This window comes from Dryobates pubescens, chromosome 35 (genome assembly GCF_014839835.1).
Source record: "Dryobates pubescens isolate bDryPub1 chromosome 35, bDryPub1.pri, whole genome shotgun sequence".
Lineage (NCBI taxonomy): Eukaryota > Metazoa > Chordata > Aves > Piciformes > Picidae > Dryobates > Dryobates pubescens.
In genome coordinates this window covers 4982120-5009413 of record NC_071646.1, presented here as the reverse complement: position 1 = coordinate 5009413, position 27294 = coordinate 4982120, and the positions used below count along the sequence as shown (strand labels likewise).

General features: G+C 41.5%; 1 protein-coding gene across 2 annotated transcripts; it reads left to right on the top strand.

The window, feature by feature from the left end:
* On the top strand, nt 1-26897 carry NGF (nerve growth factor). Of its 2 annotated transcripts, XM_054176444.1 has the most exons (3): nt 1-202; nt 22957-23085; nt 26040-26897. In XM_054176444.1, the coding sequence occupies exon 3, from the start codon at nt 26052-26054 to the stop codon at nt 26769-26771; it is 720 nt and encodes a 239-aa protein (XP_054032419.1). In that variant the 5' UTR covers nt 1-202; nt 22957-23085; nt 26040-26051; the 3' UTR covers nt 26772-26897. The 2 variants fall into 2 exon arrangements, with proteins under 2 accessions (XP_054032419.1, XP_009894379.2); XM_009896077.2 differs by lacking the exon at nt 22957-23085.
* Nucleotides 26898-27294: the final 397 nt, after the last annotated feature.

Below are 27294 nucleotides of genomic sequence, written 5' to 3'. Positions count from 1 at the left end.
CCAGAGGGAGCTTAATTTCTGTGAGTCAGTGCAGCTAGCTGAGCCCTGAGAGCAGTGAATGAGGCTGGAAAGGCAGAGGGAATGTGAATGGCTCTTCTGGCTTGGGAAAGTGTCGACGGTCTGGGGTGCTACAGACTACAAAACAGCTTGGACAACCCTCCGGATTCCCTGTACCCCCCGCATCCAGTGATACTGCTTTGAGGTGAGTGACCCTGCAACAGTCAGTTTTCACAAAGCAAGCAATGCGGCTCTTGTACCAGTTGTGGAAGTTTACTACCCTTGAAATTATTGCTGTAGAATGATTTTCACCCTCTTGAGAGGAACAGAGCAGATGTCTTTGAAATACAGAGTGCTCGTTGCTTAAAAATAGCCTTTGCAAGAAAAGCCTGGTCTAGTGCAACTGAAAATCTCATCTACTAACACAGGTTAAACCGCACGCACATCTGGAAGGTGTTCCTAAACCATTTGTGCTTAAGCTTAAAGCCTGAAAACCATCTTTAGCAAAGAACAGCTTAATCTTAGAGAAACGTAAGTATTCTTCTTTCTTTTTTATCCAGGTATATGACAACTCACTTTCATTTGCATCATACAGTAGTTCCACCTATATGAAAATTCTTTACTGTCTTTGTTCTGCGTATTAAGGCTTCCCTAGCACCTTTATTACTATTATTATTATTATTATTATTTATTTCTTTTCTTTTCTTTTTTTCTGTGATAGTTCTGCTCCAAATAAGGATTCTTTTCTTTATTAATGCAAATAAATAGGAATTCTGCTCAATCAAAGCATGCCTGGCCCAAGGCAGGAACGTTTAGCTATAGGCTCTCTAGAGACTCTCTATCCTCTAGGATGTCCACTTGGAAAAGCTTACAGACTCCCTGCTGCCCGCCTGTAGTGACAGGATGACTCTGACCACATTTATTGATTTCTATCTGGTGCTAACACTGCTTGATCTGATAACACTAGTCAGAGGCAAAAACGTGGACCCCAGTCAGGGAGACAGAAGGAATTCGTGTGCCGAGAACAAAAGTGTTTGTGCTGCAGTTGCTTTCCTCACTTTCAAAATTCTCCTTATATGCTCAAGAAGTTTGAGAAAAACAGCAAAAGTGAGCGTGCTTGTCAGGCTGGTTTTTCCAAGTTGTCACAACTTTGAGGCTGCACTGTAACTGTTAGGCAGATAATTTATGGGTGCTTTCCTGCCTTCCAGTATCACAGCAAAGTCTTTTGGACACCTTTTTTTTTTCTTCTAAGCCAAAACAAAACGTGACTATTGTCTGAAAAAAAAAACCCAACACAAAAAGACAGAGAGGAAGCTGACCTGCCTGGACATTCACAGTCTTTGCATTTTGGAGCTGTTTGGATTATTATGGAAAACAGGATTTATTTATTTTTTTTAACATAACCTGACAAGGACCATTTCAGACATCTGTCTGAAGCTCAGAAGGTCGCAATGTTTTCTGCACTTTGTCATAAAGAGGTCCTAGTGATGGGCAACAAATCAAATTAACTGGAGCGTTCAGATGAGTAGGGTTAAGAAAAAAATTTGCCTTTAAATATATTAACCATGATGTATTAATAACTTGCTAAAAAATCTCATCAAGGTCTGAAGAGGAGCCCTCTGACGAATCTGTACACTAGAGCAATGATGGTTTCACATCTGAATCAATCCCAGCCACTCACCCCAAAGGGATCTGTCAGTCTCACAATAAGGTAGCAAAGAGTAACTGGCTTCCTTTCCCTCATCCTCTTAGCTAAGCAATGTGCATTTTCTTATCCAAATTATTTTTTCAGATAATCTTCATTTAAATTCGGTAAAGAATTACAATGAGTACAAAGGACCATTCAAACCCATGGGCTAAGTACATGATTGCTACATGGAGTAACTAAACAGTCTCTGTAATCACCCTAGGATGGGCAACCTGATCTAGTGGAAGGTGTCCCTGCCAAAGGCAGGGTGGGGTGGATCATTGGGGTCCCTTCCAATCTTGACCATTCTGTGATTCATTCTAAAAATCAGGTTAGAAAACTACCTAAAATCTCTATTCAGATTAGCATTTTCAAGTGCAAGCTGCCTTTCTTTGACAGGACACCTCGAACAAGGGTCACACAGAAGACATTTAAAAACTAGAGTGTTTCAATCAACAGAGTAAGTGCCATAAACCCCCCTGCTGCTCCATGGCTTTGAACATACAAAATCTTCCTTTAAGCACAAATTCTACCAGTTGGTTTCCCACTTCTTTACAGAATGCTTTCAGGACTAACAAAATATCTAATACATAATGGTTGGCATTAATTGAATTAAATTAAAGGCAGGTGGGGGAGAAAAAAGTAATTTTAAGAAGTTAATATGATTTTGTCATTTTTTTTTTTAGGCTCTATTTTAAAAACAAACTGCTGATAAAAAATGCCCCAAAAGGGTTAATAAAATTAATGTTTTTATTCCAAAAGATTCCATGTTTAACACCAAACGTTAATGCTGGATTGGTAGGTTTAGAAATATTTGTCTGTCCTTCAAATCTCAGTCCAATAGAAGCTGGTGAGGCTCAACTCCTTTCAAACCGGCTGCAGAAATGGTGACCTCTGCTGGCTACCACCCTCTCAGGAAAAGAACTTTTAAAGAGCGTTCAGAAAGTGACCATGAACTAAAACATTTATTCGATCCACTGATACACTTAGACATGTAAGATAAACACCTCGAAACTTGCCTCAGGGTAAAGGAAGTGAAAGGCACGTGTAACGATGCCTCTACAACTGCATTTCTTTCACAGTAAGAGGAAAATTCTCCCTGTGCTGAATTTGACTTGAGCCCAGTCACAGAGGCCAATGGCTCCAAGAGCGTTTCTGCAAGAGAAGTGCCTCCCACTCTGGGATAGACAGCCTGTGGGATGCATGTGGCTTGCTCTGACACAATGGCCTTTGTGCAGCTCCGCTGAATTCATTAAATATTGGCACATGTGTGCATTTCTACCAAAAATTATGTGGCCAAGCCACGCAGGATCATTTTTGCTGATGCCAAGAGATCGTAGTATCTGTTAATTTATGTGTGCTCTTATCTGCTCAGTTCCACTAATAAGAAAGCTATGTAACTCGGTGGGGGGGGAAAAAATTCTCAGACCTTTGATATAAACTTTTACTGTCCTCACATCCTGCTTGTAGTTCAGGTCATCATTCACATCTCAGAAAAAAGAATAAAGTAGAACAATAAAAGGTGCAGGAGGATGAAAGGCCTGGAACATTTTCCATATTTAGAGAAACTACACAGGGTTACAATTTCTAAGTCTGGAAAAGAGATGGCTGAGGAGGGGTGTCAGGAAGATATCTACAGCCATAATTGCCCTTAAGATGCTTCAAAGGGAATGACTGTTGTCTTGTCTCCTAGTTAAAAATCAAGGAGTAGGAACTAGAACTAGCAGGTGACAAGTTCAAGGCAAACTGGTCTATTCTATTCTATTCCATTCCATTCCATTCCATTCTATTCTATTCCATTCTATTCTATTCTATTCTATTCCATTCTATTCCATTCTATTCTATTCTATTCTATTCTATTCTATTCTATTCTATTCTATTCTATTCTATTCTATTCTATTCTATTCTATTCTATTCTATTCTATTCCTCTCTCCATGCACAATTGAACTATGGAGCTCCTTTCCACAGGATATTATAGTTTGAAGAGTTTCAGAAAGTAATCATATTAAAAGCAAAGACACTACCTGTGGGTCAGGAAATCCATGAGTCAAAAATGACTGCTGAGTGGAGGAGTACACCAAGGAGATGATCTGGTGATTATTAGCGACTGAACATTATTAGCAACTGCAGGAGACAGAATATTGACCTGGATGAACATCCCAACCTTCTCCTCAGTGTTTTAACTTGTCAAATACTTGACCTATCCTGGCAAGAAAAAAAGGTGACTCTACTGTTTTTGTGTGGTGTTAGCTCACTGCTGGGAGAATGGTGACTCTAGGAAAGCAGGGACAGGTGGCATTCTTTAGGTTTGCTTTTGTTCAAGAGTTTGCTGTAGGCATGTGTTCATGTAAGTTTCCATAGCTGAGATTTACAACTCTTCATGCTAATCAGCTATGACTGAAATACTGGAGGAAGGCCTAGGAAAGTACCTAACTGGTCAGTATACTGCAAATGGGAAAATACAACTTGATCATTTGCGGAGCTGGCACCTTACGTAAAACACTGGCAATAAAGCTTTCACTTTGAGAGCTGCATCACCCTGCAAAACTCAGGGTCAGGAGAATGGTAATGCAGACTGTGAAACCTGAATGCCAAGCACATTCCAAGGCTGAAAGGTGGAGATGCACAATGTCAGCCCAACTTTGCTAACCTGAATGCCAGCACATTCCAAGGCTGAAAGGTGGAGATGCACAATGTCAGTCCAACTTTGCCAACCCGTTCCCAAGTGCAGCTACCTGTGTTTATCAGCCCCTAGCATGCATACAGAAACACTACAATTCTACAGAGCATCCTGTGTGTGAAAGTGGGGGTTTGGGGCCTCACATTTTGTTTCTTTGAGACTATTAAGTACTTCAAAATGAGTTACAGTGTACTGAAACATTAACACCTGGCACTTGTAAACACAGAGGGGATGAAATCCAATTTAATGGATACACAAATGAAGACATAAGGTGCTGACTGCAGTGGCAGAGAGTTGGGAAGTCACTAAGCATATAGAGACTTGGTTACAGCAATTCACTAGTCAGCACATCTCTGAATGCATTAGCTCCAAGAGAAGCACACTCAAGTACACCACACTGCGCAGTTGCTTTCATGTGTTTAGAGGAATGAGAAAGATATGCTACTTGACTAGCTTCAGGCATAATGTCTGGGTGACTATATTCATGTGAAAGACATTTAGATTACATCATTACTGCACAGCAGGAGAAAATATATAAAGCACTGCTCAATATTTAGAGCCTATATACAGCTAGTAAGAAGAAACCAGGCCCTGTATACAGATATTATCTAAATCCAGAATTAAAAGGATCGTATGAGATAGCATGAAATGTCATGCTTTTGATATTTCAGAAGCCAGGCTTCTGAAGCATCATTTTGAATTTCCTGTGCCATTGTTCAATGAATGAAACACCTTCAGCTTCTCCATATCTTGAAGGCAAAGTTTATTTCCCAGGAAAGAGCCTTTCTTTCCCCCCCACCTTAGCTCTTTCATTATGGCATAATAGTTGGCACTACCAGATGACTCAAATCAGAATCTATCAAACTCACACTCTCTGTTGCTAGGATCAATTTTATCACATGAATGTGGCTTCCACATTTCACAGTGGCATTGCCTGGAAGGAAATGTGAGATGATGACAACGCCCAGCAAAAATCCAGAGGAATTGCCTAGGCTGGACTTTACAACTCAAAACCCTAAGACAGACTGCCCTCAGTTTTTTGATAGTCCCTATAAATCTTTTCTGAACACAGCTCTGATCACTGTCAGAAATCCTACCTGCAGTAACCAGAACACCTGATGTAGTTCAAGACTATTTTTTGCACAGGGATTTTCTAAAAGGGAACATCAAACACAGACTGTTAAACTGATCTTATAAAAAAAAAATAAATTAAAAAAAAAATCTTTGCCTAATTTAAGTTCCTGGCTCCAAAATTTAATTTCCTGTTCCTGTAGAGTCCATAATAATGTGCTAATAAAACATCAGGTTCTGCTCCCATTGGCGTGTTACATATCAAACTCCCGGTGACTTGAGTGGGAAGAAGATTCAAGTACAAATACAGGGGGGAAAAATTAAAATCAGACAGAGGGTAAGACAGACAGAGGGTAAGACAATTTCTTTCCTCCTTCCAGGAATAAAATGAATGAATAATTGATAAAATGAATCTGCTTCTTACACTCAAGCTTGGTTATTTGTTTTGAGCTGCCACTATTTGCGGGAAATGCTGCTGTGTTAAAGACTGTGGAACAACAACACCAAATCCTTTAGCCCAGTTCGTTGTCAGCTGCTCAGAAAAAGAATAAAAGATTATATTTCCTGACAGCTCTGACTTATAATGAGTAAATTGTTCCAGTCTAAATACTGCTGGGAAGCAGATTGTTTTCTAAGTATGGCTTTGCAAGTCTAAAACCTCCTATGCTGATTTTTCCCCCGTTCCAAACTGGTTCACCATTTCCCTTTGCATTGTATGGATGTAAAGGTGACATAGATTTTTCAATATATTATTTTTTTTGTGTGGTCTGGTTCACTGATTTACTTTGGTTTAATTTTGTTCTTCACACCATCATCTGTCCCATTGATGAAGGATGGTTTCCATGTGGTAACAGCCTGTATTTGTTACTGTTTCGACACCTACAGTTTTCCATATGAGAAGCCACCCATTCTTTCTCTCAGCACTCAGTTTGGAGGTTTCAATTTTAGGGGGTTCTTTTTTTTTTTGCTTTTCCTTTCCAGCTAGCTGCAGTTCATTGTCACCAGCTTTGGTGTTTTCTTTTTATCATATATTGCCTTTGACCAAGAGTTTGGGTTCAATGCTTCCATCACTTATTAAAAAATGATATCCTTTCACAGGCTAAATTCTTTCCTCACTATTTGGCTGGGGACTAGGCCCAACTCTTCAGCCCTCCCCACTACCGTTGTTTTAGACTTGAGCAAAACAGTGAAAGTCCAAAAGGCTTAAAATCGTTGGCAAACTCAGAAGGCTCAGGTGCTTGGTGTCTCTTTCACAACAAAAGCCAAGTGCATCAAAAGGAACCATCTGGTGACACAATCAATAAACAACAAAAAGCAGCTGTTCACGTCCCATGTCGTTAGGCTGCAAAACTCTTAGTCACAAGGTATTTTGCTGCTAAAATGGCAAGTGGATTCAAGGAATAGCTGGACAGGTACATGGAAGGGAAATATACTGAACATTTCATACACCACTCTGGCTCATCTGGCCACTGCAGAAGGATAGGGGAGTGGTTGGAGAAGTACCACTGTATGCTTATCTTGCCCTTAGGCACTTGCCTGAGGATCTTCTGTTTGCCTCTGTCAGAGAGAGTAACAACAAGATGAAGCTTTTCATCTGATCCAGTACAGTCATTCTTACATATTTATAGTATGTTAAAAGGTTGGGGAACAAGTTGATTATTCTTTCTTCTCATTACAGTGTTAGCAATTTTATTCATTGCCCTCAGCAAAACTGATCACACTAACTGCACCTCCTAAGTGGAAGGAAAAAGCACACAAACTGTGTCAAGAGAAATAGGTACCAAGAAAAAGGCCTACCTCTTTATCCTGTTCTAACTCTTTTTACAGTGGGTACAGCATGAAGCTAGTTATTTTCAATCAATTCTCTAACATCAGGTTGTTTTACACTCGCTTCCTCCCATAATAAAGATGCCAGTCCTGTATATAAGGCTAGTAGTATCCTTTGCTCATCTGTGGATGACATTCCTCTATTTTTCTACCAACTACTGGCTGTTTCATAACCTGTTGTCTGCCAAGCAATCCATAATGCTTTACGACAAGAATTGTACTCAGTTGTGCACTGCAGGTGTGTGGCTCATGTTTTACTTCCAGAAATGTCAAGCCACAGAAACTACTGCTTTTCCATTCAAACCCCCTTCCCACTGCTCTCCTTGTTATTGGTGTTTCTTATCAACGTTATAAACATTAAACATCTATGGTTTTGTTCCAAATCCTCCCTGCCTCAGTCATTCTTGCCAAGCCTTCCTCCCAACATTTTCTAAGGCACACGCTGTAAACAGAGAGAGTGCAAAGGTTCACTGCTCAGCTTCACATTCCAGGACATTTGATATATGCCAAAAGTGTGAGTTTCTGGCTTTGCCAAAGCATGCAGAATCACATACATTAGATCTAGCGACTTCTGAGCCATGAGCTCTGCCTAGATGTGCTTTCTTGTACTGTAAACTGCCTTTGGGAAACAGGTTAATATTGTGAAGGGCTGTACTAAAGACCATTTCTTCCTTCTGTGTGTTTTCAGAGGGAGAAGCATGTGGCCCTTTCATTTCTCCCACTCCTCCTTTCCTAGTTGAAAGCAAGGAAATTAGAAAGCTATTTAATGAAGTGCAGGATTTCTTGCCTTTATTCAATATTTCAAATTTTTAAAAGAATTCAAGTAATGTGACTTCATCCTTCAGCACTTGACCCAGGATCCTGCCATCCCTTCAAAGTGAAAGCAAATACTTTCTCAGGAGATAACACATTTTCCATTTCACATTAAAAAGACTTAATCTTTCTAAAAGCTACTAACAACTTGTTCTAATTCCTAGAGGCTATGTAAACTATCTGTCTCAGGAACAAGGCAGCACTGCAGCATCATTCAGAGATTAGCCTGTGAGAGAGGGCAACTGCCACGCTCCAGTCTATTAATCTGTACCTCACAGTGTAGCCTAATGCAAATCCATCCAATGGAAACAAAGTTCTTCTGCATGGAGGGAACCCAAATGAAAAATCTTCTAATCATTGCAAAGAACATTGTAAGTTTTTAGTAAGCAACTGCTTGACTGGGACTGTCCCTGCTTTTCATTTGATACTTGTGGGTAATATTTTGAAACCTTGACTGAACTCAGTCAGTCGTGATTCTGGTTTGGCATTTCCCTGTGTAGGCTGATCCATAGGGAATGCCTTTCATACCAACAGTGAAGTAAGCAGGATGACTCAGCTAATTAATCAGATTTCTTTTTTCTTACTAAGAAGAAAGCAATTGGCTTCCCCAACTGCTGAAGTGATCATTGTCAAGCTCATGTTATAACTCACAGTTTTGGTCACCGCTGACTCACATTCTAAGAGAAGGAAAGCAGCTTGCAACCTGCCATCTGCTGCACAGCTACATGACTGATGAACTCAAAGAGCAATCCTTCACCCAGTCACTTCTGTTCATCTAGGGGGAGAAATGTTTCCAATCCTGTTGCTTTCTGATCAAGATTTGTCCCTAATTTGGAATCAACCATAAGCCCAAGGTTTATAGATTCTGACAGTGGCATCTAGAGAAACAGCCACTGAAACCACAGTGCTTGTGTTTTGCTAAATAAACCTCCTTAGCCAGAGCACAGCAAAGGATCTGCAGATGAGCCATGTCTTTAATTTCCAATAAAAATCTGCTGAATGTATTAACCTAGTTAATGGAAGGGGATAAAAAAGCTATTTGTAAAAATCTTAAGTAAATATGGAGCTTTATTTCCCACCCCCCTTCCATTAAGAGGTAAATCTGAAGAGAAACTCAGCCAGTGTGTGAGTGAAGTATATGATCCCTGTCATGAAATGCCTACAATGTAAATGGATCTAATGACAAAGTTAAACTTCAATTAAAGGCACAATGATTCTAGGCAGACAAAAAAGGCTTTCCCAGCTTCCCACTAAGTAGGTCTCCAAGTATAGAAAGGTTGACAGCTATGGGGAACAGTTTAGAAAGTTAATGACAGTAAAAATGGGATTCACTAGAGACTGTAATTCAAATTCCAGTAAGCACTGCCAGAGGCCTGACATGAAGAAAGAAGTACTATTTCAAGCAGACTGCAAAGCCAACAGAAAGATAAGTATCTGTCAGAATCAGCTACAGATGAAATTATTATTGATCCCTGAGTTTCACAAGAATTTGGAAGGGCTAAAGGGAAATGAAAACAAACAAATAAACAAACAAAGAAAAAACGCAGCTGTGGATTTGTAGATTTAAAACACATTTCCCTACACTTCAGCTATACATTTTCCAATAGCTGTGTGTGATGTAGCTCAATGTTACAGGACAGAAGAGGTGTTTATTTCAGGTTAATCTCTGTCAAGCTTAGTCTTGCATGAAAACCAGGGGCAAGGAAGCAGTTTTGTTGCCCTGGCTAGCACTGCTGTTACTAGTCTCTGAGCCACTGATTTTCCTGTTTAGATTGTGTTGCCGTGGATTTTGTTTCTGCCTTATCCATGTCTAACCCTATTAACAAGATTAAGACTTTGCTCACAGTCTTCTAATTAAAAAGCTGTAATTCTGGGAAGAGATTCAAAGTCTTCTTTTAGCAGGGTAATCAGTGTGTCTGTGAGTTCAAGTTATCATTAACATCAGTTTGCACAAAGATAGCATTCTTCCATGCAGGCTGTAACTCTTTATCTGCTTTGGTTTGAGTAACACATTTCATTTTGTGGTACTGGTATCAACAGCATCTGCATACCATAGCTGCAGTGCTGCCTCAAGCTGATGAGTTTACAGGTTTTGGAATTGCCATCCTTCTCAGTAGTTTAAGCAACTGAAAGCTCCTCACACCTTGTCATGCTAGGAACATATATGCACTTGTCTGCAACATTTTTCCCTTATTAAACCAGAAGCAGCATGATCTGAACTTCAAGTTGTATTGCATTTAGCAGCTGTAGACTTCAAATGTTATTCACAAGTTATTATTTCTATAGCTTCTCATTCCTATACCCAGTTTCCATTCCACAACTTTCAGAAGCACCTCCTCCCACTCTGGCTCCTTCCCCCTCATATCTTCTATAAGCTGTATGAGACTACAAGAAGTTTTTGTCTAATCAGTCTCTGCAAGATTGTTTAATGAATGTAGAGAAAACTTGCTAGAGTAGTTTAGTCATCCCAGTTCCAAGAGTCTACACATTCAATCTACCGATTGTTCTCACCGTGAAAATGGAAAAGGTTCATACTTAATCCAATAAAAGACAGCAAGGAAAATAGTACTCTGGTAAACACACTAACAGAAGTGTTCTAAGCCTGGCCTACCTCTATTAGAATTCCCACATTTCAAACTCTGCATGCCAGGGAAGTCAGCAAACCCACAGAAGGTTGAAGCGTGAACAGCGTAAAGACACGCAACGACATCAGTGATTGGCATAGCTCTGCAATTTAGGCCTTCACATTTATTCACTTAGAACATGGCCAAAGAGAGTCCTAAAATAAGCGGCAGAAACATGCAAATGAACAATTAAAAGGGAAGAGATGCATTCTGCCCATTATCATTTTCACTGGAGCAAAAAATGCATTCAGCAATCAGATGATACCCCGACACTGAAAATGAACGTGGAAGAGCCCTGCAGCTGTTCCGAACACACATATTGCCCAATGCAGATTTATAGACCTGTTGAGGCTGAAAGGTTAGACCATCTCTCTGTTTCCTGTTAAGCAGAGGTTGCTGAGGCCTGAACTTCATTTAAACTTCTTTCTTTTTAAGCTTTGTTGTTTGCTTGTAGGACTCCCGTGTATAAGGGAGTGAAAAGTACAAGGATCAGGTCTTTGCTTTACGAACACTTCTCTGTTTAATTGCCCTTTGCATAGAATAACTGTGTGACCAGAAGTGTTCAAAGACATTTGTTTCAGAGACATTTAGAGACTCCCAGCAAAGGAGATCTTGCACTCTGTATCATCATTCACTTCTCTGCATATTACACTGATCATTACTCAGGCTTTATGTGAGGTCAGGATTTTGCAGAGAGGTCTGCCTCCAGACACAGACAAATCCCTTCCTACGTTTAAATTTCACCTAATATTCCATTTCACCTTAAATATCTGTGTGGGTAAAAAAAAACCCAAACCCTCCTATCTTAAAACATTCCCAGCAGCTGCCTCCCATCAAGCTCCGACATAACACAAAGACAACAGAAAACTCCTACTCACCCACTGCTCACTGGGTCTGTGCCCAGAAGCCCACACCATACAGCTAAAACATGGATTCATTTCAAACTATCTTTGCTCTCTGGGAGCATCAGTCAGATCTTTTGTGCAGCAGCTGCCTGTCAGGGTCTCAACTAAAGCAGAGGATTCTCAGAACATAGGAATGAAGCAACCTCCTAAATCAAGTCAGTGTGCTCACTTATTCAGCACAAGGAAATGCAGTTTGAATTAGCTTTTCTGAATATATTTTTTGTTGCTAACGTATGGAATCCACTATACTTTGTTGCTACCTTTCTTCATGGTTGCCAGCAGCTGTCTAGCATTGCAACAGTGTGAGTCACTGTGCAATGGGTTAATACAGTAATGAGTAAATATTTTCCACAGAAGATGAAACCCAACATGCTTAAGGCAAGAGGTCCAACGTGCACTGCAGCAAGGATTGGGTAGGGCAGTAACTCTGAGACAGCTGGTCTCAATGAAAGGAGAAGGCAGGGAGACTTGCAAATAAAGGAGAGGACACAGTCAGAGAGCATGTAGAGCAGACAGCACTTAGAGCTGGAAAGGGAGTTTAAAAAAAGGAGTATGTCAAGACACAGGCATGACCAGGGGCTGGACTGAGTTCCAGACAATATGAGGTTTTCCCAGCAGGAATATGTTGCTTAGTCCTTGAGTGTGCTGCCCAGTAAAACATTATTGTATCAGCACAACTGTTGCACAGAAAAGCTGCGCCGTTGAGACAGGGAATGGTCCTGATGGAATGATTTGGTGCAAGTGCTTAAGGCATATTTACTGCTGTACCACTTAGTCACAGTAGCAGTGCCAAGATGGACCTGGTGATGGAAATCCCATTTTCCTATTGCTTTTAAATCCATTCGTTCCATAAAGGAAGGTACAAAAAGGATTATGGTAAAGAGAGAATAAATTGATACTGATATGGATTACAAATATGGACAGAAACACACTTTCTACTTCTTGAGGCACACATGCACACACAAACACAAGGAACAAATAAGGGCAATGAGGCAAATAAAAGAGTGCCAAGAAATAGGATCTGTATGCCAATCATCCTGAACACAGACTGGTTTTGCAATGGTTACTCTGCTGCAAATTAACCAAAGCGAACTTCTAGGCTAAGAATAGTTCAGATCAGAAAACGTAAAAGAAACAAACATGTAGGTATGGAGTGGTTTGCATAATGGCAACACCTTTACACAGAAACCATACTTTAACCCTAAGCATCAAGTACAAATATATGAAGTGTGAAAGCACACAGACAAGGATTCCAGCAGCAGCAGCACAGGTCACAAAACTGCTGTCTCTTCACAGAAAATTATTTAGCATCATTATCTTCTAACACCTCAGAAGCCATTACAAAATCCTATCTGCTTGTTTCCTTTTTCTGATCATGTCTAGATGAGCCAAGGTATTAGAAAAAAATTGCTTAAATATCTAAGCAAGACTTAGATCTTTGTGTTTTTCTTGGTAAACTACCCTAGATGCCAGGAGACTCTTTCTCCTGTGAGAACTACTTGTGCTTCCGCAGAACATGACAACAGTTACACAAATGATACTGAAATCGGAAAACTCTGTCAGTGTCTCTTTGATTTACTTTGTTTTATTTGGCAGTGTTTCCAGATTGGGGTTTTTTTTGTGTGTGTGGTCAGCTCTGCTATGGAACCTGTTCTTAGTAAGGAGATTTTACCCTCTCATTTCAAAGTGGCACCACATTTAAAAGGGTCTTGGTATGCATGAGAAAGAAAGTCCTTTTTTTCCAGCTCTGTAGTACAAAACTTCCAGGTTTTAAGTCATCAGAACACTAAACAGCCTTTACATTTGGAAGTTTTTCTTGCACCCAACTGAATTGCTTAGTTTAGATGGCAACCCCATTGTATTTCACATTGCTGTAGTGGAGTACTTAGGAATTACAGGATCACAGGATGTTAGGGGTTGGAAGGGACCTCCAGAGATCATCGAGTCCAACCTCCCTGCAAGAGCAGGAGCATAGAATCTGGCACAGGTTGCACAGGAATGCATCGAGATGGGTCTTGAATGTCTCCAGAGAAGGAGACTTCTAAGAAAATTGTTCTGAACACCAATTACATGGGAAAGGAAGGCAGAATATGGCAATCTCTGAGCATCAGCACATCTTTACGACCTTCAGAACAAGCTCATGCTTTGCAATGAGAAGACAGAAGTACCTGCCCAAATCTTTGCATGCTGCCTCATGTACAGCAGGACACATGTAACTGTTCTCCATTGTTTATGTCCAGTCATCATCTAGAAATTATACACCTCTCAAATTTTCTGCATACATCAAAGAATAGAGAAGTTAAGCTGCTAATGAGCAACAGTCCCATTAATTAGGTTTTTTTTTTATGCATTCCATTTTACTTGGGGCATGAGGATTTAAAGAACAATATTAACATCTTAAGTTAATTAAATGTATTTATTCCTGAACTCCTTATGTGGACTTTTAACAAAATGAGCTACATGCAGTTACAGTGAGGCAGGCACAGAATGAATGTGACTGCCATGGGATCGAGACCCATTTTCAACTGCAATGAAACCAAGGAATTCAATTTTTAGAAGCTCTTGCTTGAGTCTTCCTGTCACAATTTCCATATTGTGATATTTACAATATGGAGAGGTAGGTGCTGGTCTCTTCTCACACGTATTTAGTGGTAGAACACGAGGGAACAGCCTCAAGCTGCACCAGGGGAGGTTTAGGCTAGACGTTAGGAAAATATTTTCACTGAAAAAGTGGTCAGGGATTGGGACAGGCTGCCCAGGGAGGTGGTTGAGTCACCATCCCTGGAGGTGTTTGAAGGTCGTTTAGATGTGGCACTTAGCTGTATGGTTTAGTGGTAAACTTGGTGGAGTAAGTTTAATGGTTGGAGCCGATGATCAAAAGGGTCTTTTCCAACCTCAATGATTCTGTGGTTGTCATGTAAAGTAAATCATTCACAATGAAGCCACAATGAAGTGACAATGAAGCTAATTGAATTCCATAGGTCTCATGAAAGTAAAATAGATTTAGAAACAGGAAAGAATATCCTAGAAATTAAGGGGTTGTTGTGTTTGCTTTAAAAAAAAAAATAAAGGGGAAAAAAAAAGAGCAAGGGAGGAAAGAAGCATAGCTACTGCTTGGCAAGAATCCTGTGTTATTCTTCAGGTTTTTCACTTGCTACAGAACTAACTTCTACTGATAGACCACAAACTAGTGGCTAAGTCCATCTGATTCAAATGACTTGCTATTTTTGGATGGAAAATCTTGCATATGCAAAGTAGAATTCTTGATTCAGTTATGGACTGTTTTCTACTATTTCAGAAATCTCTGAATGATCACAGCAGCATCTCCCTTTGGTAAGGTGGTAGTTTTACTTTACAATCTTTTGTCTATGTTATTTTATGAGGGGCTTTTTTTAATGGAGAAAATCAAAAGAATCACAGAATGTTAGGGGCTGGAAGGGACTTTGAAAGATCATCTAGTCCAACCCCCCCTGCCAGAGCAGGATACATCTAACACATCATTTTGAACTGCTTCAGCTACAGAATTCTTTTTATCAAGTGCAGCCAGATCCTCAGTTTCACTACAACTCACACTTTCAATTTCTCTCAACTCAAGCCTTCTCTGCTGCATCCTTCCTGTGCTTTGCCTTGCCAAGTATAGACATGCTTCCACCTCCCTTTTGTATTTTCAGAATTACTGTCCCATTAAAATATCATTGAGGCTTTCAAAGCAGTTATAAACACCCTGGAAGATTTCTAGAAGATAAAGCTCCTTTCTTGACATAAAGAATGAACAGAGCAGGAAAGCCTGAAACACACAGACGTCGAGTATTAAAAGTTATGTGAATCTTGGCCGTATTTTCTCTTTGTACTTGCATAATGTTCTTTAAACTCAAGATCTAGAGAAACATTACAGATGATGGAATCTATCTTTGGGAATTTGATTATAACATACCAATTCATTTGGAGTTTCTAGCTCATTGTTGGGAGTCGCTACATTGAATGCATTACACTGAAACACAACACAAAACATACCCAAGTCGCTAAAAAACTCATTGGTTTGAAATGCCTTTCTATAGTATAAAAGGTAAAAAGGATAATGAAATGAAAATGATGAGCTTGAATAAAAATTAAATGCTGGAATTGCTGTCAGGATTCAGATGGTTCTTATTAATCAAGTTTTGGACAAGAATCAAGACTTATATTCCCTTCTGAATAGCTGGAATAAGATCAGTAGTTGGATAAGTTTCCTGGCCCTTAAAGATAATCTATTTTTCTGCCTTAACTACTTTTGGCTGCAAGATGGGATACAAACATTGTAGTCTGATTGCCCTCATACTTTCCTCCCCTCTTCCCCACCCCCAAGATGAATTCCAGTTTGATTTTTGTAGTTTCATAGAGTCTGAAATTTCAACACATACATTTCTGATAATTTCACATTCGAAACCCCAGGACCAAATATAGCAAACGAGACACTTGGCAGAACCAGTTCAAGATGCATTTAGGAGAGATGTGGATGAGAAGGACAGGCCATGCATCCACCTTCATGCAGTTTTTTTGGACTCCTCCTTTTAAGCAGTAACTAGGGAACAAGTCCTCCTCTTATGTTTGGACAGCAGCTGAAGGTAAGCAGCAATCTTCCGTGCAGGCTGGTAGATGTGTAGGATGGAGGCATCTGTTTCCACAGACCTCAAAGGCATCCAACTTTATATGGGTGGGATGGATTTATCCCATTTATGCTCCAGTAGTTTTCCTGTCAGTTCCTGAGATCTTTAGTCACTCCTTTGTGCCAATGAATTAGGATTTATGGAACCCTGGAGTCCTAAAAAATGTATATAAAGTCTGAAGCCTATATTGAAAGTCCCAAAGCAATCATCGTATGTCCATCACTAATTTTAGGGTTTGCTTTATAGGTGATAACACAGGGCTGATAAACAAATGTGGCATGCTCAGATATCTTGTTTCTAACCAGCATTTTTATTTCTAGCTCACTTAATTTTGCCAGTGAGGCCATGAACTTGAGGAGATTCAGATTCACATGCTCCTTCTAAGGCTGCTTTCTGTCATTTACTTTCAGAGAGCTTTCTCACTAGTTTTGATAAGTGGCCATTAACTCATTTTCCCTTCACTGTATTTAAAGGGATTTTTATCCTGACAGAGACAAATTCTCTTTTTATTTAATGATTGTCAGTTTGTTATCCTAAATAGGACTACATTTTCTCTCCTGTCAGAGTGGATCTATGCATTTTAACACTACATAGATCTGCATCCCACTGCAAGTTTTTACTGGTATGGCCATCATGACCTGAAAATCATGTATTGTTGTTCAAAGGATTTTAGATGGATGAGATTTCAGACCATTTAGATGACTGCTGATAACTCTAAATTCCCATAAGTGCACTCTACACTGTCATAATGCCAAACATTATGTTCTTTGAAATGGAAGTCTCAATTATGTTTTACAACTCAGGAGTTAAAAAGTGAGCCTTTTAAAGTTGGGCTCTGTCTGTCCTCCATCACCTACTGCAAGAAACACTAAATGTTTCTGCAGCCTGGATCTCTCCCTTCAGGTAGCTTCACTTGGCACAGGTTCTGAGGGAATGGATTGTCAGTGAAGGTGATGGCCAATGGACTGTGTTCCTCTCTTGGGGCTTCTCTGCAGAGACACTACTAGCAATTGAAATATTTATGTACTGGTTCAGAAAGACAGAGCCGACACAATTAGACTTCTCCAAATGAGCCATTCTCACTGCTTATGCCCCAGTAAACACACAGTAATCCCTAGGAAATGTATTCTAAAGCCTTAGTCATTTCTGATCTGGTGAATCCCCAGCCTACAGGCAAAGACTCATAGTGCTACTTTCCCTCGGGTACTCAAAATGACAGATGCATCACGGGCTATCAAGCATTCTTGTTATTACCCTTGCCTAGACTAAACTTGAGCCAGAAATTCAGAGGTAGGCATTTGTTGCACATCCTGTGCTGACGATGATAAGGTGACATGATGCATGCTAATCGCTGCAGGGCAGTATTTTTCTCAGTCATCAACACTCTCCCTAGAAATACTCAAAGGAACATTTGAGTACTGGAGGCATTTGGAACAAAAGGAAGTGTATGAGACACAGGTAGCTTCCAGCTGGCTCTTTTAGCCTACAGAAGGCTCTTATTTACAGGATGAGTCACTGTAGATGTAATAAAGGAATGAAATCTTAAGTCCATCAGAAATTCCTGTTTTCCTGTTCATCAGTTAAGAACAAGGGAAAGCTGAAATGCAGTGTCTGTGACACCGCTCTTAGTCATAATGGCTTAAGGATTCCCTTCAAGGCCTCCCAGGTTACAGAACTTTTTTCCCTGAACTGCCACTGCTATATTTTAATTCACATACCAGTTCTAATGTTTCAACGAGGAAGACGTGCCAGTAGACACCATCACTTTAACAGCAACCTCAGCAGCAAATGCCTCCCTCCTTTCTCTCTCACAACCAGAGACAAAGCTAATACACTACTCACTGCTTGTTTTGGTGGCCTCCAAGATCCCATCTGCTGCATACTCAGACAAGCATATCCATCATTGTGCAGGAAAAAACATCTCTTTTTCACTTGTAATGTTTAGTAGCCTCATCTAAGTCATAGGTAATTTAAAACTAAAGGCTTTACCTGTTGAAGTGAGCTGTGATTGAAAATGATCACTCCCATTTTCCTCAAGAGAATGTGTATTAAATTCTGCCACAGTGCAGCCTGACTATTGATGAATGAGGCTTTTTTTTTTTCAGCTTAGAGCATTTAAGGAACAATAATACAAACACTAAGAAAGGGTAAATCATCTCTGTAGAACTTTAAGAGACACTGTAGGGATTTGCCCTAAAGGAAAAGCTGTGATTTGATAGTAGGAGTCCTTCACTCTATTAGTGCAGTATTTGTAAACCAAACCTTAGAGGTTATCACTATATTAAAGTGCTGGCTGGCAGTCAGCTGGCCCAGCAGGGAAGCTTGATCTACAGTTGTGGCTAAAATCTCTGTTGTTTTAGGTCATGACAAAATACCTGGTTTAATCTGACCATGATTGTTCTAGGGGTACCACGATGAATAAAGAACAGCATTCTTTTTGATCCTGGAAAAAACCTATATGACTGGGTTCCAAGTACTCTTTCTGGTTGAAACAAAGCAGCACAGCGAGACCACGACCTCTGATGGAAACTGAATTACTAGAATTCATGTTTCCTTTCAGATTAAATGTATCTTAACTGCACGACATTGGCAGCAAAGCAGAACATAGCTGTTCCTCCTCACAGGGCTGGAGCACCTCTGCTATGAGGACAGACTGAGGGGGTTGGGGCTGTTCAGTCTGGAGAAGAGAACTGGCTCCGAGGAGACCTTATTGTGGCCTTCCAATATCTGAAGAAAGCTATTGAGGGACAAGAAAGTGTTGAGGGACAGGTAATGATAAGACTGGGGGGAACAGAACAAAACTAGAAATGGGTAGATTTATTTTGGATGTTAGGAAAAAAATCTTCCCCATGAGGATGGCAAAACACTGGCACAGGTTGCCCAGGGAGGTGGTGGAAGCCTCATCCCCTAGAGGTTTTGAAGGCCAGCCTGGATGTGGCTCTGAGCAGCCTGATCTAGTGTGAGGTGTCCCTGCCCGTGGCAGGGGGGTTGGAACTGGCTGATCCTTGAGGTCCCTTCCAACCCTAACAGCTCTATGATTCTACAGGTATAAGAAATGACAGAAGTGTTCTTGATCTCAAGGATGATTCCTCTCAGTGTGACCTGAATGTCCTGGGACTGATGGATACTAGGAAGTCCTTATAAGCTGCAGAGTAAATTTCCATGGTGGAAAAGTGTTCCTTGTTCATGATATCACAATCAAATGTAACCAGAAATAAGGAATGTTAGAAGGTCACAGAGTTTTTGAAATGTAATTAGAGGGTTTTCAAGTAGCACCTTTTCTTCTGTGAGTCAATGAAAAGGCAAAATTGATCCACTTCAAACACAAATGTAAAAATATCCCTGAAATGTAGCAAAAGATGGTGTTGATGTTTTGCCAGTTACCATCAAATATATATAATATTATTCTCTGAAGACAGCTTATTTCAGAACACATAACTGGAAAGGACTCTCCTGAGCTGGTTATGTTTAGTCACTTCTGTTTAAAATATAGCTTTTCAGGGGGGTATTTAAAACATTTGGATTCATAGAATCATAGAATTATAGAACAGGAATCACTGAATGGCTTAGGTTGGAAGGGACCTCAGAGATCATCTGCTCCAACACCCCTGCCACAGGCAGAGATGCCTCAACTAGACTCAGCTGCTCAAGGCATCATCCAGTGTGGCCTCAAACACCCCCAGGAAGGAGGAATCCTCAATCTCCCTGGGCAACCTGTTCCAGAGTCTCACTACCCTTGTACTGAAAAACTTCTTCCTAGGATGTGGTCTAACTCTGCTCTCCCTCAGCTTCAAACCATTCCCCCTTGTCTTGCCTCTAGACACCTTTAAGAAAAGTCCTTCTGCAACCTTCCTGTAGGATCCCTTCAGGTACTGCAAGGCAGCTCTAAGGCCCCCTGGACGCTTCTCTTCTCCAGGCTGAACATCCCTATCTCCCCCAGCCCGTCCTCATAGCAGAGGTGCCCCAGCCCTTGGATCATCTTTGTGGCCTCCTCTGGACTCACTCCAAGAGCTCTGACATAAGAACCGTGTATCTGTAACAAAATATGACCTAAAATATGGCCAAACTAATACTTCTTTAATCTCCTGAAACTGTAGGTAGAGACAAATAGTTTCTAGATGTTGTCTTCAGCATCATTTGAATAACACTGCATGATTTACTGGATTCTGCCACAACCAGGAATACGGGAAGAAGATAGGAAAAGAACTTTTTAAAAAAGAAAGCCCTGCTGAAAATAAACTCTTTTGTGGTTAAAAACCAGCCAGCTTGAACTGAAGCAGTGTTTTCTTAGGATGGCAGAACAGTTGGAAAAGCTGTTGGATTATTTTTGGCAGTGGCCAGCATATTACAGCTCTATCATTACTGTTACTAAACTGTCAAGAGTCAACTGAAAGGTACATTCTTGTAAAAATACAGCACACTCGGTCTGGAGGCATGAAGCTTTGGATTTCAGAACTCTGTTTGACCTTTCTGACACATTCCTATCACTGCAACTAGCTTAATGCCTAAATCCTTCAGCCACAGAGGTAGAACATAAGCCATGACCTACAGACAGCAGCAAATCCAGAGAAAAGGCCAAGTCATCGCAGAAGCACTGCACAACACGACACAAGCAGCACGTAGCAGACCCACTCCTGAGCTCTGCACCGCTTGAAAAAGTTACATTTTAAAGAATTAAGTAGCTTGTATTTGGATCTTGGTAAGAGCCAAACCCACTGGCTACAGTTACTGGCAGCCAGCTCTCCTGTGGACAGAAAATGTGCAGGTACAAAGTGAATCCAGACCATGCTCGGCAGCATACTCTCCTTAGCAAATGTGCTTGACTCTCCACACTGAATCCAGGGGAGTCTTTTGCAGTACCTCACACAATCCTCATTTACCTTATTAAATGGAACAGATAAGCTAAACATTTACAAATTATAAAATACTATTTCTATCACTTTCAATAGCACTCATGAATTTACTCTCAGAAATGTACTCCCTGGAGAAGATGTCAGCATGCTGGATTTAACTGGAGAAGGACCTGAAGGGTTTCCTTTGATCTGGGGTCTGGATGACCATTCACACTGAAGTAATTAAGGCTGGAGCTATTTCTGCCTTTACAGCAGCCAGAGGACAACCACCTAAGTATGTGCCTTCACAGGACTGCATGTTTTGTAACTTCAGTTCTTTCAGGTATCAGCCACAACCAGGTAACTCTGACAACAAATTGCAGTCTGTGATTCTCCTTCCGATTATCTACTGAAGTGAACAGGAGATTTCCCTGCTCTTGTAGCCCACTGCTTTCCTCTTCTTCACTGGGCTTCAGAAGCTATATTTACTTTCTGGCCAGCTTCTCCTCAAAAGAGTATCCCAGAGGAATAGTTCTTCTGAACCCACTCTGAATCCCATACCAAAACACCTCCTAAAGTTTAAAGTCTTCATCCTGTGAAAGGTCTTCATAGCCTCTCCTAAGACAGGAAGACTCAGGTATGTCTCTGGCCCTCCTCTGACTCCTGTCTGAATACCAGTGGGAAAAAAATGAAACCTTCCTAGAACAGAAAGAGGGTAACTACTTTTTCTACATCACCAGTGTTAGTTTACCAAAAGTCTTGATTAAGAGAGTCCATCGGGTAAGGACTCACTTGGTTCACCTCCTAAAATGCCATCCCAAGCTTGTGGACAAGTTTCATTTCATACAGCACACAATTTTTCTGGCTTTTTTTTCTTCTTCTCCTCCTAAAACTGCAGACATGCTGAGACTGACCAGTTTGCTGGCTTTTAGCACACAGCATCTTTCTGCAAAGGCAAAGTAGCCCAGGCAGCTTTTAGCACGAAGAGTGATGGGGGAGTGGGGGAGGCTAGAAGTCTCCTGTTGGAAGCTGGTATTTCACGTGGAATGTTAAAATCGCTGACAATGTGTGTGGACAAAAACCCCAAGGAGCAACAGAAGGTACTTCCCACTGGTAGTTCCACATGTGCAGTAGCACACATGTTGGCAACCCTTCCAAAGGACTTCCAGCATTGCAAGGCAGGAAAGCATGGGGCACAAACTGCATAACTAAGACTTGTGGATAGCAGATCTGTGGCTAGGGCATAGATAACTTCATGTCCTGCAGGTGCTATAAATGTCTCTGGGTTTGAGTGTTTCAGTATCAACAATAGGAGTACAGCATCTTGAAGCACTGTGACAAAGACACAGGGCTGGTAATGGTGCTGTTCAGACCAACCTGGACAACCAAGCAGAGCAGCTGCTTAGTTTTACATCAGCTGCATTTATTTGCTGGCACACAACTTGTGGTGCCTTGCAGCCAGGCTTGTTTCCCAGACAAAGATGATGTGGGTGGTCTGAGCCCACATTTGTCTACCTCTACCGTGTAAACTGAGCTCAGGTCATGACATCCTCAGGTACTGCTTCACTGTGCTGCATCACTTCTGGTTTTGGTGAGCCTGGAAGATGTCTGAGAGGGATGTGGAGCAGTGGATTGTTAGCCACTGTCGGGTAAAGGTGCTGCATAAAGGTAGCTCTGTACACTGTACAAATGTGCTGCTCTTTAAAGTTGAAAGCTGGGCTTTAAACAACCTCTGCACTGTAACAGTGAAAAACACACAGTTCAGAGAGCCAAGCAAGTGGATTTGTCCCTCTGCTCCAGACACCAAGTGCAGAATGGTACTGAGAACACCTCTTTTCTGGCTAATTACTGAAATAAATACTTCTGCTTCTAGCGGAACACAGAATAAGCAACTGCCAGACTCAGCTCCACAGTCAGACTGGCCTGATGGCACGCTGCAGCCAATCCCAGCTCAGCATCTGGATGAAATAAAGACCTTGTTTTTTATGCAGTACGCTCGGAGGTAAGCACAACATACACACACAGTGTCTTCTCGGAACAGGCTGAGATTGTCACAAAGTAGCCTGAACGGAATACCAGCAGAAGTGTTTCAATGCAACCTGACTAATGTACCAGTGGGGCAGAGAATTGGCATTGTGAACTCAAAAAAAATAACAGTAATTGGTTTGTCTTCCAAAGAATGAAGCCAGTAGGGGTGCATTTAACACTCATTTGCTAGAAAACCTTAGTTCTTTGACTTATGAAGCAGGTTGCCTCACTGATACCTGCTAGCTAGCTATTGTCTGGCTAAAATGGGAGTTTCCACTTACTCTGCCTTCCTTCATTCTGTCTCCAGATGCTGTATCTTTTGTGGAGAATGTTTGTTTATAATGAGAGAGGCTGCACTTAGATGTCATGGTTCTCATTAGACATCCTCTGGGTCAACATAAGTTTTGTACTTTTGACATTGAAATGCCTGGGATAACCTTCGTGGCCAATGTCACAAACAGATCCCCATGTACTACCAGGACTAGAATTGGCAGCTGTGCATCTTCCTGGAAGTTCAGGTGGCTGCACTTGGCATGCACTGTGAACACTTCTAGAAAACAGCACAAAAGGGGGTTTCACCAGAAGGAGAGAAAACACAAGGCAAGTTTAAGAACAAAAGGCAAGGTGAGATTGTTCTGATTTTGTGTTATTGGCCTTAAAGCAATAATGCAGCATAAGAAACACAGAGAAGAGAGACAAACGTGGCCGCATTTTAGAGCAGTGACTCTTGTGCAGCACAAAACCAGACCCAGCTCTCTGCTGACATTGCAACGTCTCATTTCTATAGAAGGAAATCATTAAAAAAGGGTTTATGTATAAACACAATAGGTTGAGGCTGCTATTGGCATGTCTAAATTGTGCCTGGATTTTGTTCTGCAAACCTTTTCCATTAACATTTCTGTCGGGAAAGCTAAGATGTAATGAACCATCTGATTTTAATTTTGTTGTAAAATAAGGGGTTACTCTCTAAATCGTGCATAGCCAAGCTCTTGAGCTACACCCAGCTCTGTTTCCTTATACAGATGATGATGACTGCTCAAGCACGAGCAGCATGTGGGAAAGCAGCAACCCTCAGCCTTGTTTTAAGCAAATTAAAGCAATGTTGAAACAGTAAGGATTTTGTGAGAGAGATCTGACCCTCCTCGTCATCGTTTTGTCCCAGATTCTTCCACCCAACTGTTGCACAGAAAGCTGCTCATGTGGCTTTTGGCATTTCTCTTCTTTTTCCCCCCTTGACTGTAGCATCTTGGTCCTCTCCAGTCACTACCTTCACTTGGCATCTCCTAATGATTCCTTAAATGCTTGCCCAGCCATGCACAAACACTGCTGTTTATTTCATTTCCACTTTTGCCTGAGATAAGCCTATCCACACAAGAGCCTAAGGGGCACCTTGGGGTTCTGCATTTGCTACAAGATTGTGCTCTGGAAAAGCTAAGGCTCTGGTTGAGTTCTTTAGTGCTGCTTGGGATTGTAGTCTGCGAAAGCTACAGAAAAATTGAAAGGGGTAACTTCAACAATAATTGACCCACACCCAGAAAAAACATTGAGACATGCTGGGAAATCACAGTAAAGTGCAGAGCCTGATCCCTCTTTCACAAAACCCTGTTTGTCCAGTCCATGTGCGGCTGGCTGCTGGCTGGACACAGCCTCATTCAGGGCCAGCTGAGACATGTCAGGCAAAACAAGGCAGAGACAGGGGAGGAGCCTCTCTTGGTAGGGTTTTTGCTGTTTATCCCCTGCCTCTGCTTATTAAGTCTTCACAGAGGAAATACAATGTCTGCCCTTAACTGCAATTTCAGATCATTTTTGAATGTCTCTTATTCCCGGGGTGCCTGCTGCTGATTTGTTAACCCAGCATGTGGCTGAATTAGTCAGCACATAGTAGTTACCTAACAAGGTTCTACTGCTGCTGGTCTTCTAGCAAAAGTTTCTTCTTAGCAATGTTTCCACCACTTATTTTACACTTTTCCACATCCAAATAGATGTGCATATTCTACAGATCAAAGGATGACTGGCACTGGATCTGCTATGCAGTGGCATTTGTGGAGCTTCTTGTTCAAGGCAGCCTGAATAAAGGAAGGTTTTTCCCTCTACATAACTCCCACTACTATTGCCACAACAGTTTTAGTTATGCTACACTTAGGATGCCAACCCAGAAGCAGCCTGTCACCCTCAGTGCTCCCATGCTTGTCCTAATAGGCAGCTTGGACACAGAAAAATCCCATCTGCCCTTGTGACGTGTGATGTCTGAGCTCTTTTGGGAAGGAGCCTGGGCTTTATCTGCCCAAAATCAGCAATGTGGTGCATCCAGAAAGAGCAGATGGGATACAGGGGGGCTGCTGGAGGCTGCTGAGCCAGCCAGGGTGGTGGGCCTGTCCACATGGCAGATGAGCATGGCTGTTGAGTGCATGATAATGGCACAATTCACTGGGGCTCCCTCCCTTCCACAAGTACCGGCTTGGTGGTCTCCACCCTAGCCCCAGGAACACTTCTCCAGACAAATTAACTGAATGAACAGTTACTTTAGCTAGGGGACTGTTTCTTCTCTCTCTGCTCCAGGGTATTTGCAGCCAAGAGATCAGCCCAGGCCAGAAAGGTTGCTGCAAAATTCACTGGAGATTTTACTCCTGGGAACATGCTGTCACCATATGGTCTCCACATTAATAACATCACAAAAGTGCTTCATAAACAGTGTTCTAATAACAAATACCAGAGGAATTAATAATAATCTAGCTATTATTTTCTAATGTTCTCGCTTTATTAAGAACATTTATGCCGTCTGAATGAGCCCTTCCGGAAGAAAAACATCTGGCACCCAGACGAATACCTGACGAAATCTGTAGGATCCTGGTATCTTATATTGTCAGTAATGGCATCCATTTGTGCCAGCATGGCTTCCAGTAACACTGCATTTCTCTTTTGTTCTAGGTGCATAGCGTAATGTCCATGCTCTACTACACTCTGATCATAGCTTTTCTGATCGGCACACAGGCAGCTCCAAAGTCAGAGGACAATGCTCCACTGGAGTATCCTGCAGAACACTCCCTGCTCGATAGCCACCCAAGTAAAGGACACCACATTCCCGAGGCAGCTCCACAGTCGTCCCACAGCCACTCGACTTGGACGATAGGTAGAAGAGAAGCTGTAAATATCACCGTGGACCCAAAATATTTCAAGAAGAGGCGTTTCAGGTCTCCTCGGGTGCTGCTCAGCACGCTGCCCCCGCCGGTGGCAGGGCAAGGACAGCACATGGGATTCCTCAGCAGTGCAGGTTCTCTCAACAGGACTGCCAGGACCAAGAGGACTGCGCATCCCATCTTACACCGGGGCGAGTTCTCAGTGTGCGACAGCGTCAGCATGTGGGTTGGGGACAAAACCACAGCTACCGACATTAAAGGCAAAGAGGTGACAGTGTTGGGAGAGGTCAACATTAACAACAATGTTTTTAAGCAGTACTTTTTTGAGACCAAGTGCAGGGACCCTAAGCCAGTGTCCAGCGGGTGCCGAGGGATCGACGCAAAGCACTGGAACTCCTACTGCACCACGACTCACACCTTTGTCAAAGCACTGACGATGGAGGGCAAGCAAGCAGCCTGGAGGTTCATTCGAATTGACACAGCCTGTGTCTGTGTGCTCAGCAGGAAGTCAGGGAGACCCTGAGACGGATCTAAATCCCATGACAACATCCTCCTATCCCCCTACCTCAGTCTGTAAATTATTTTAAGTTATAAAGGACTGCATGGTATATTTATAGTTTATACAGTACAGGAAAAAAACAACCAACCACCCAAACAACAAACTCATTATTTATTAAACTCTTTTGGAAACCTTTTGTGTTTTGCAATTTATTTTCCAGCAGAGCCCTTCAAAAGATGTTCACCTTAGTCTCATTCAGCCCTGCAGCTCTGAAACGTTCACTAAGTATCTTTGCTCGCCATTCCACAAAAAGAAAACACTCTTGATAGCTTTCACACACAGTTCTCTCTTCCACAACAAAAGAATTTTCCCCCAAAAACCTGCCAGTTGACTCTGAAAATCTCACAGGTGTATTTTAAATTGAAATGTTTGGTCCAACTACCAAGAGGCAGAAAAAGACCTTCCAAAACTTGTTTCCAGTTTAGCTAATATTATCCACAAATTATTCATCTTCTATAATGAATCCCCTTAGTGAACTCCTGCTCAA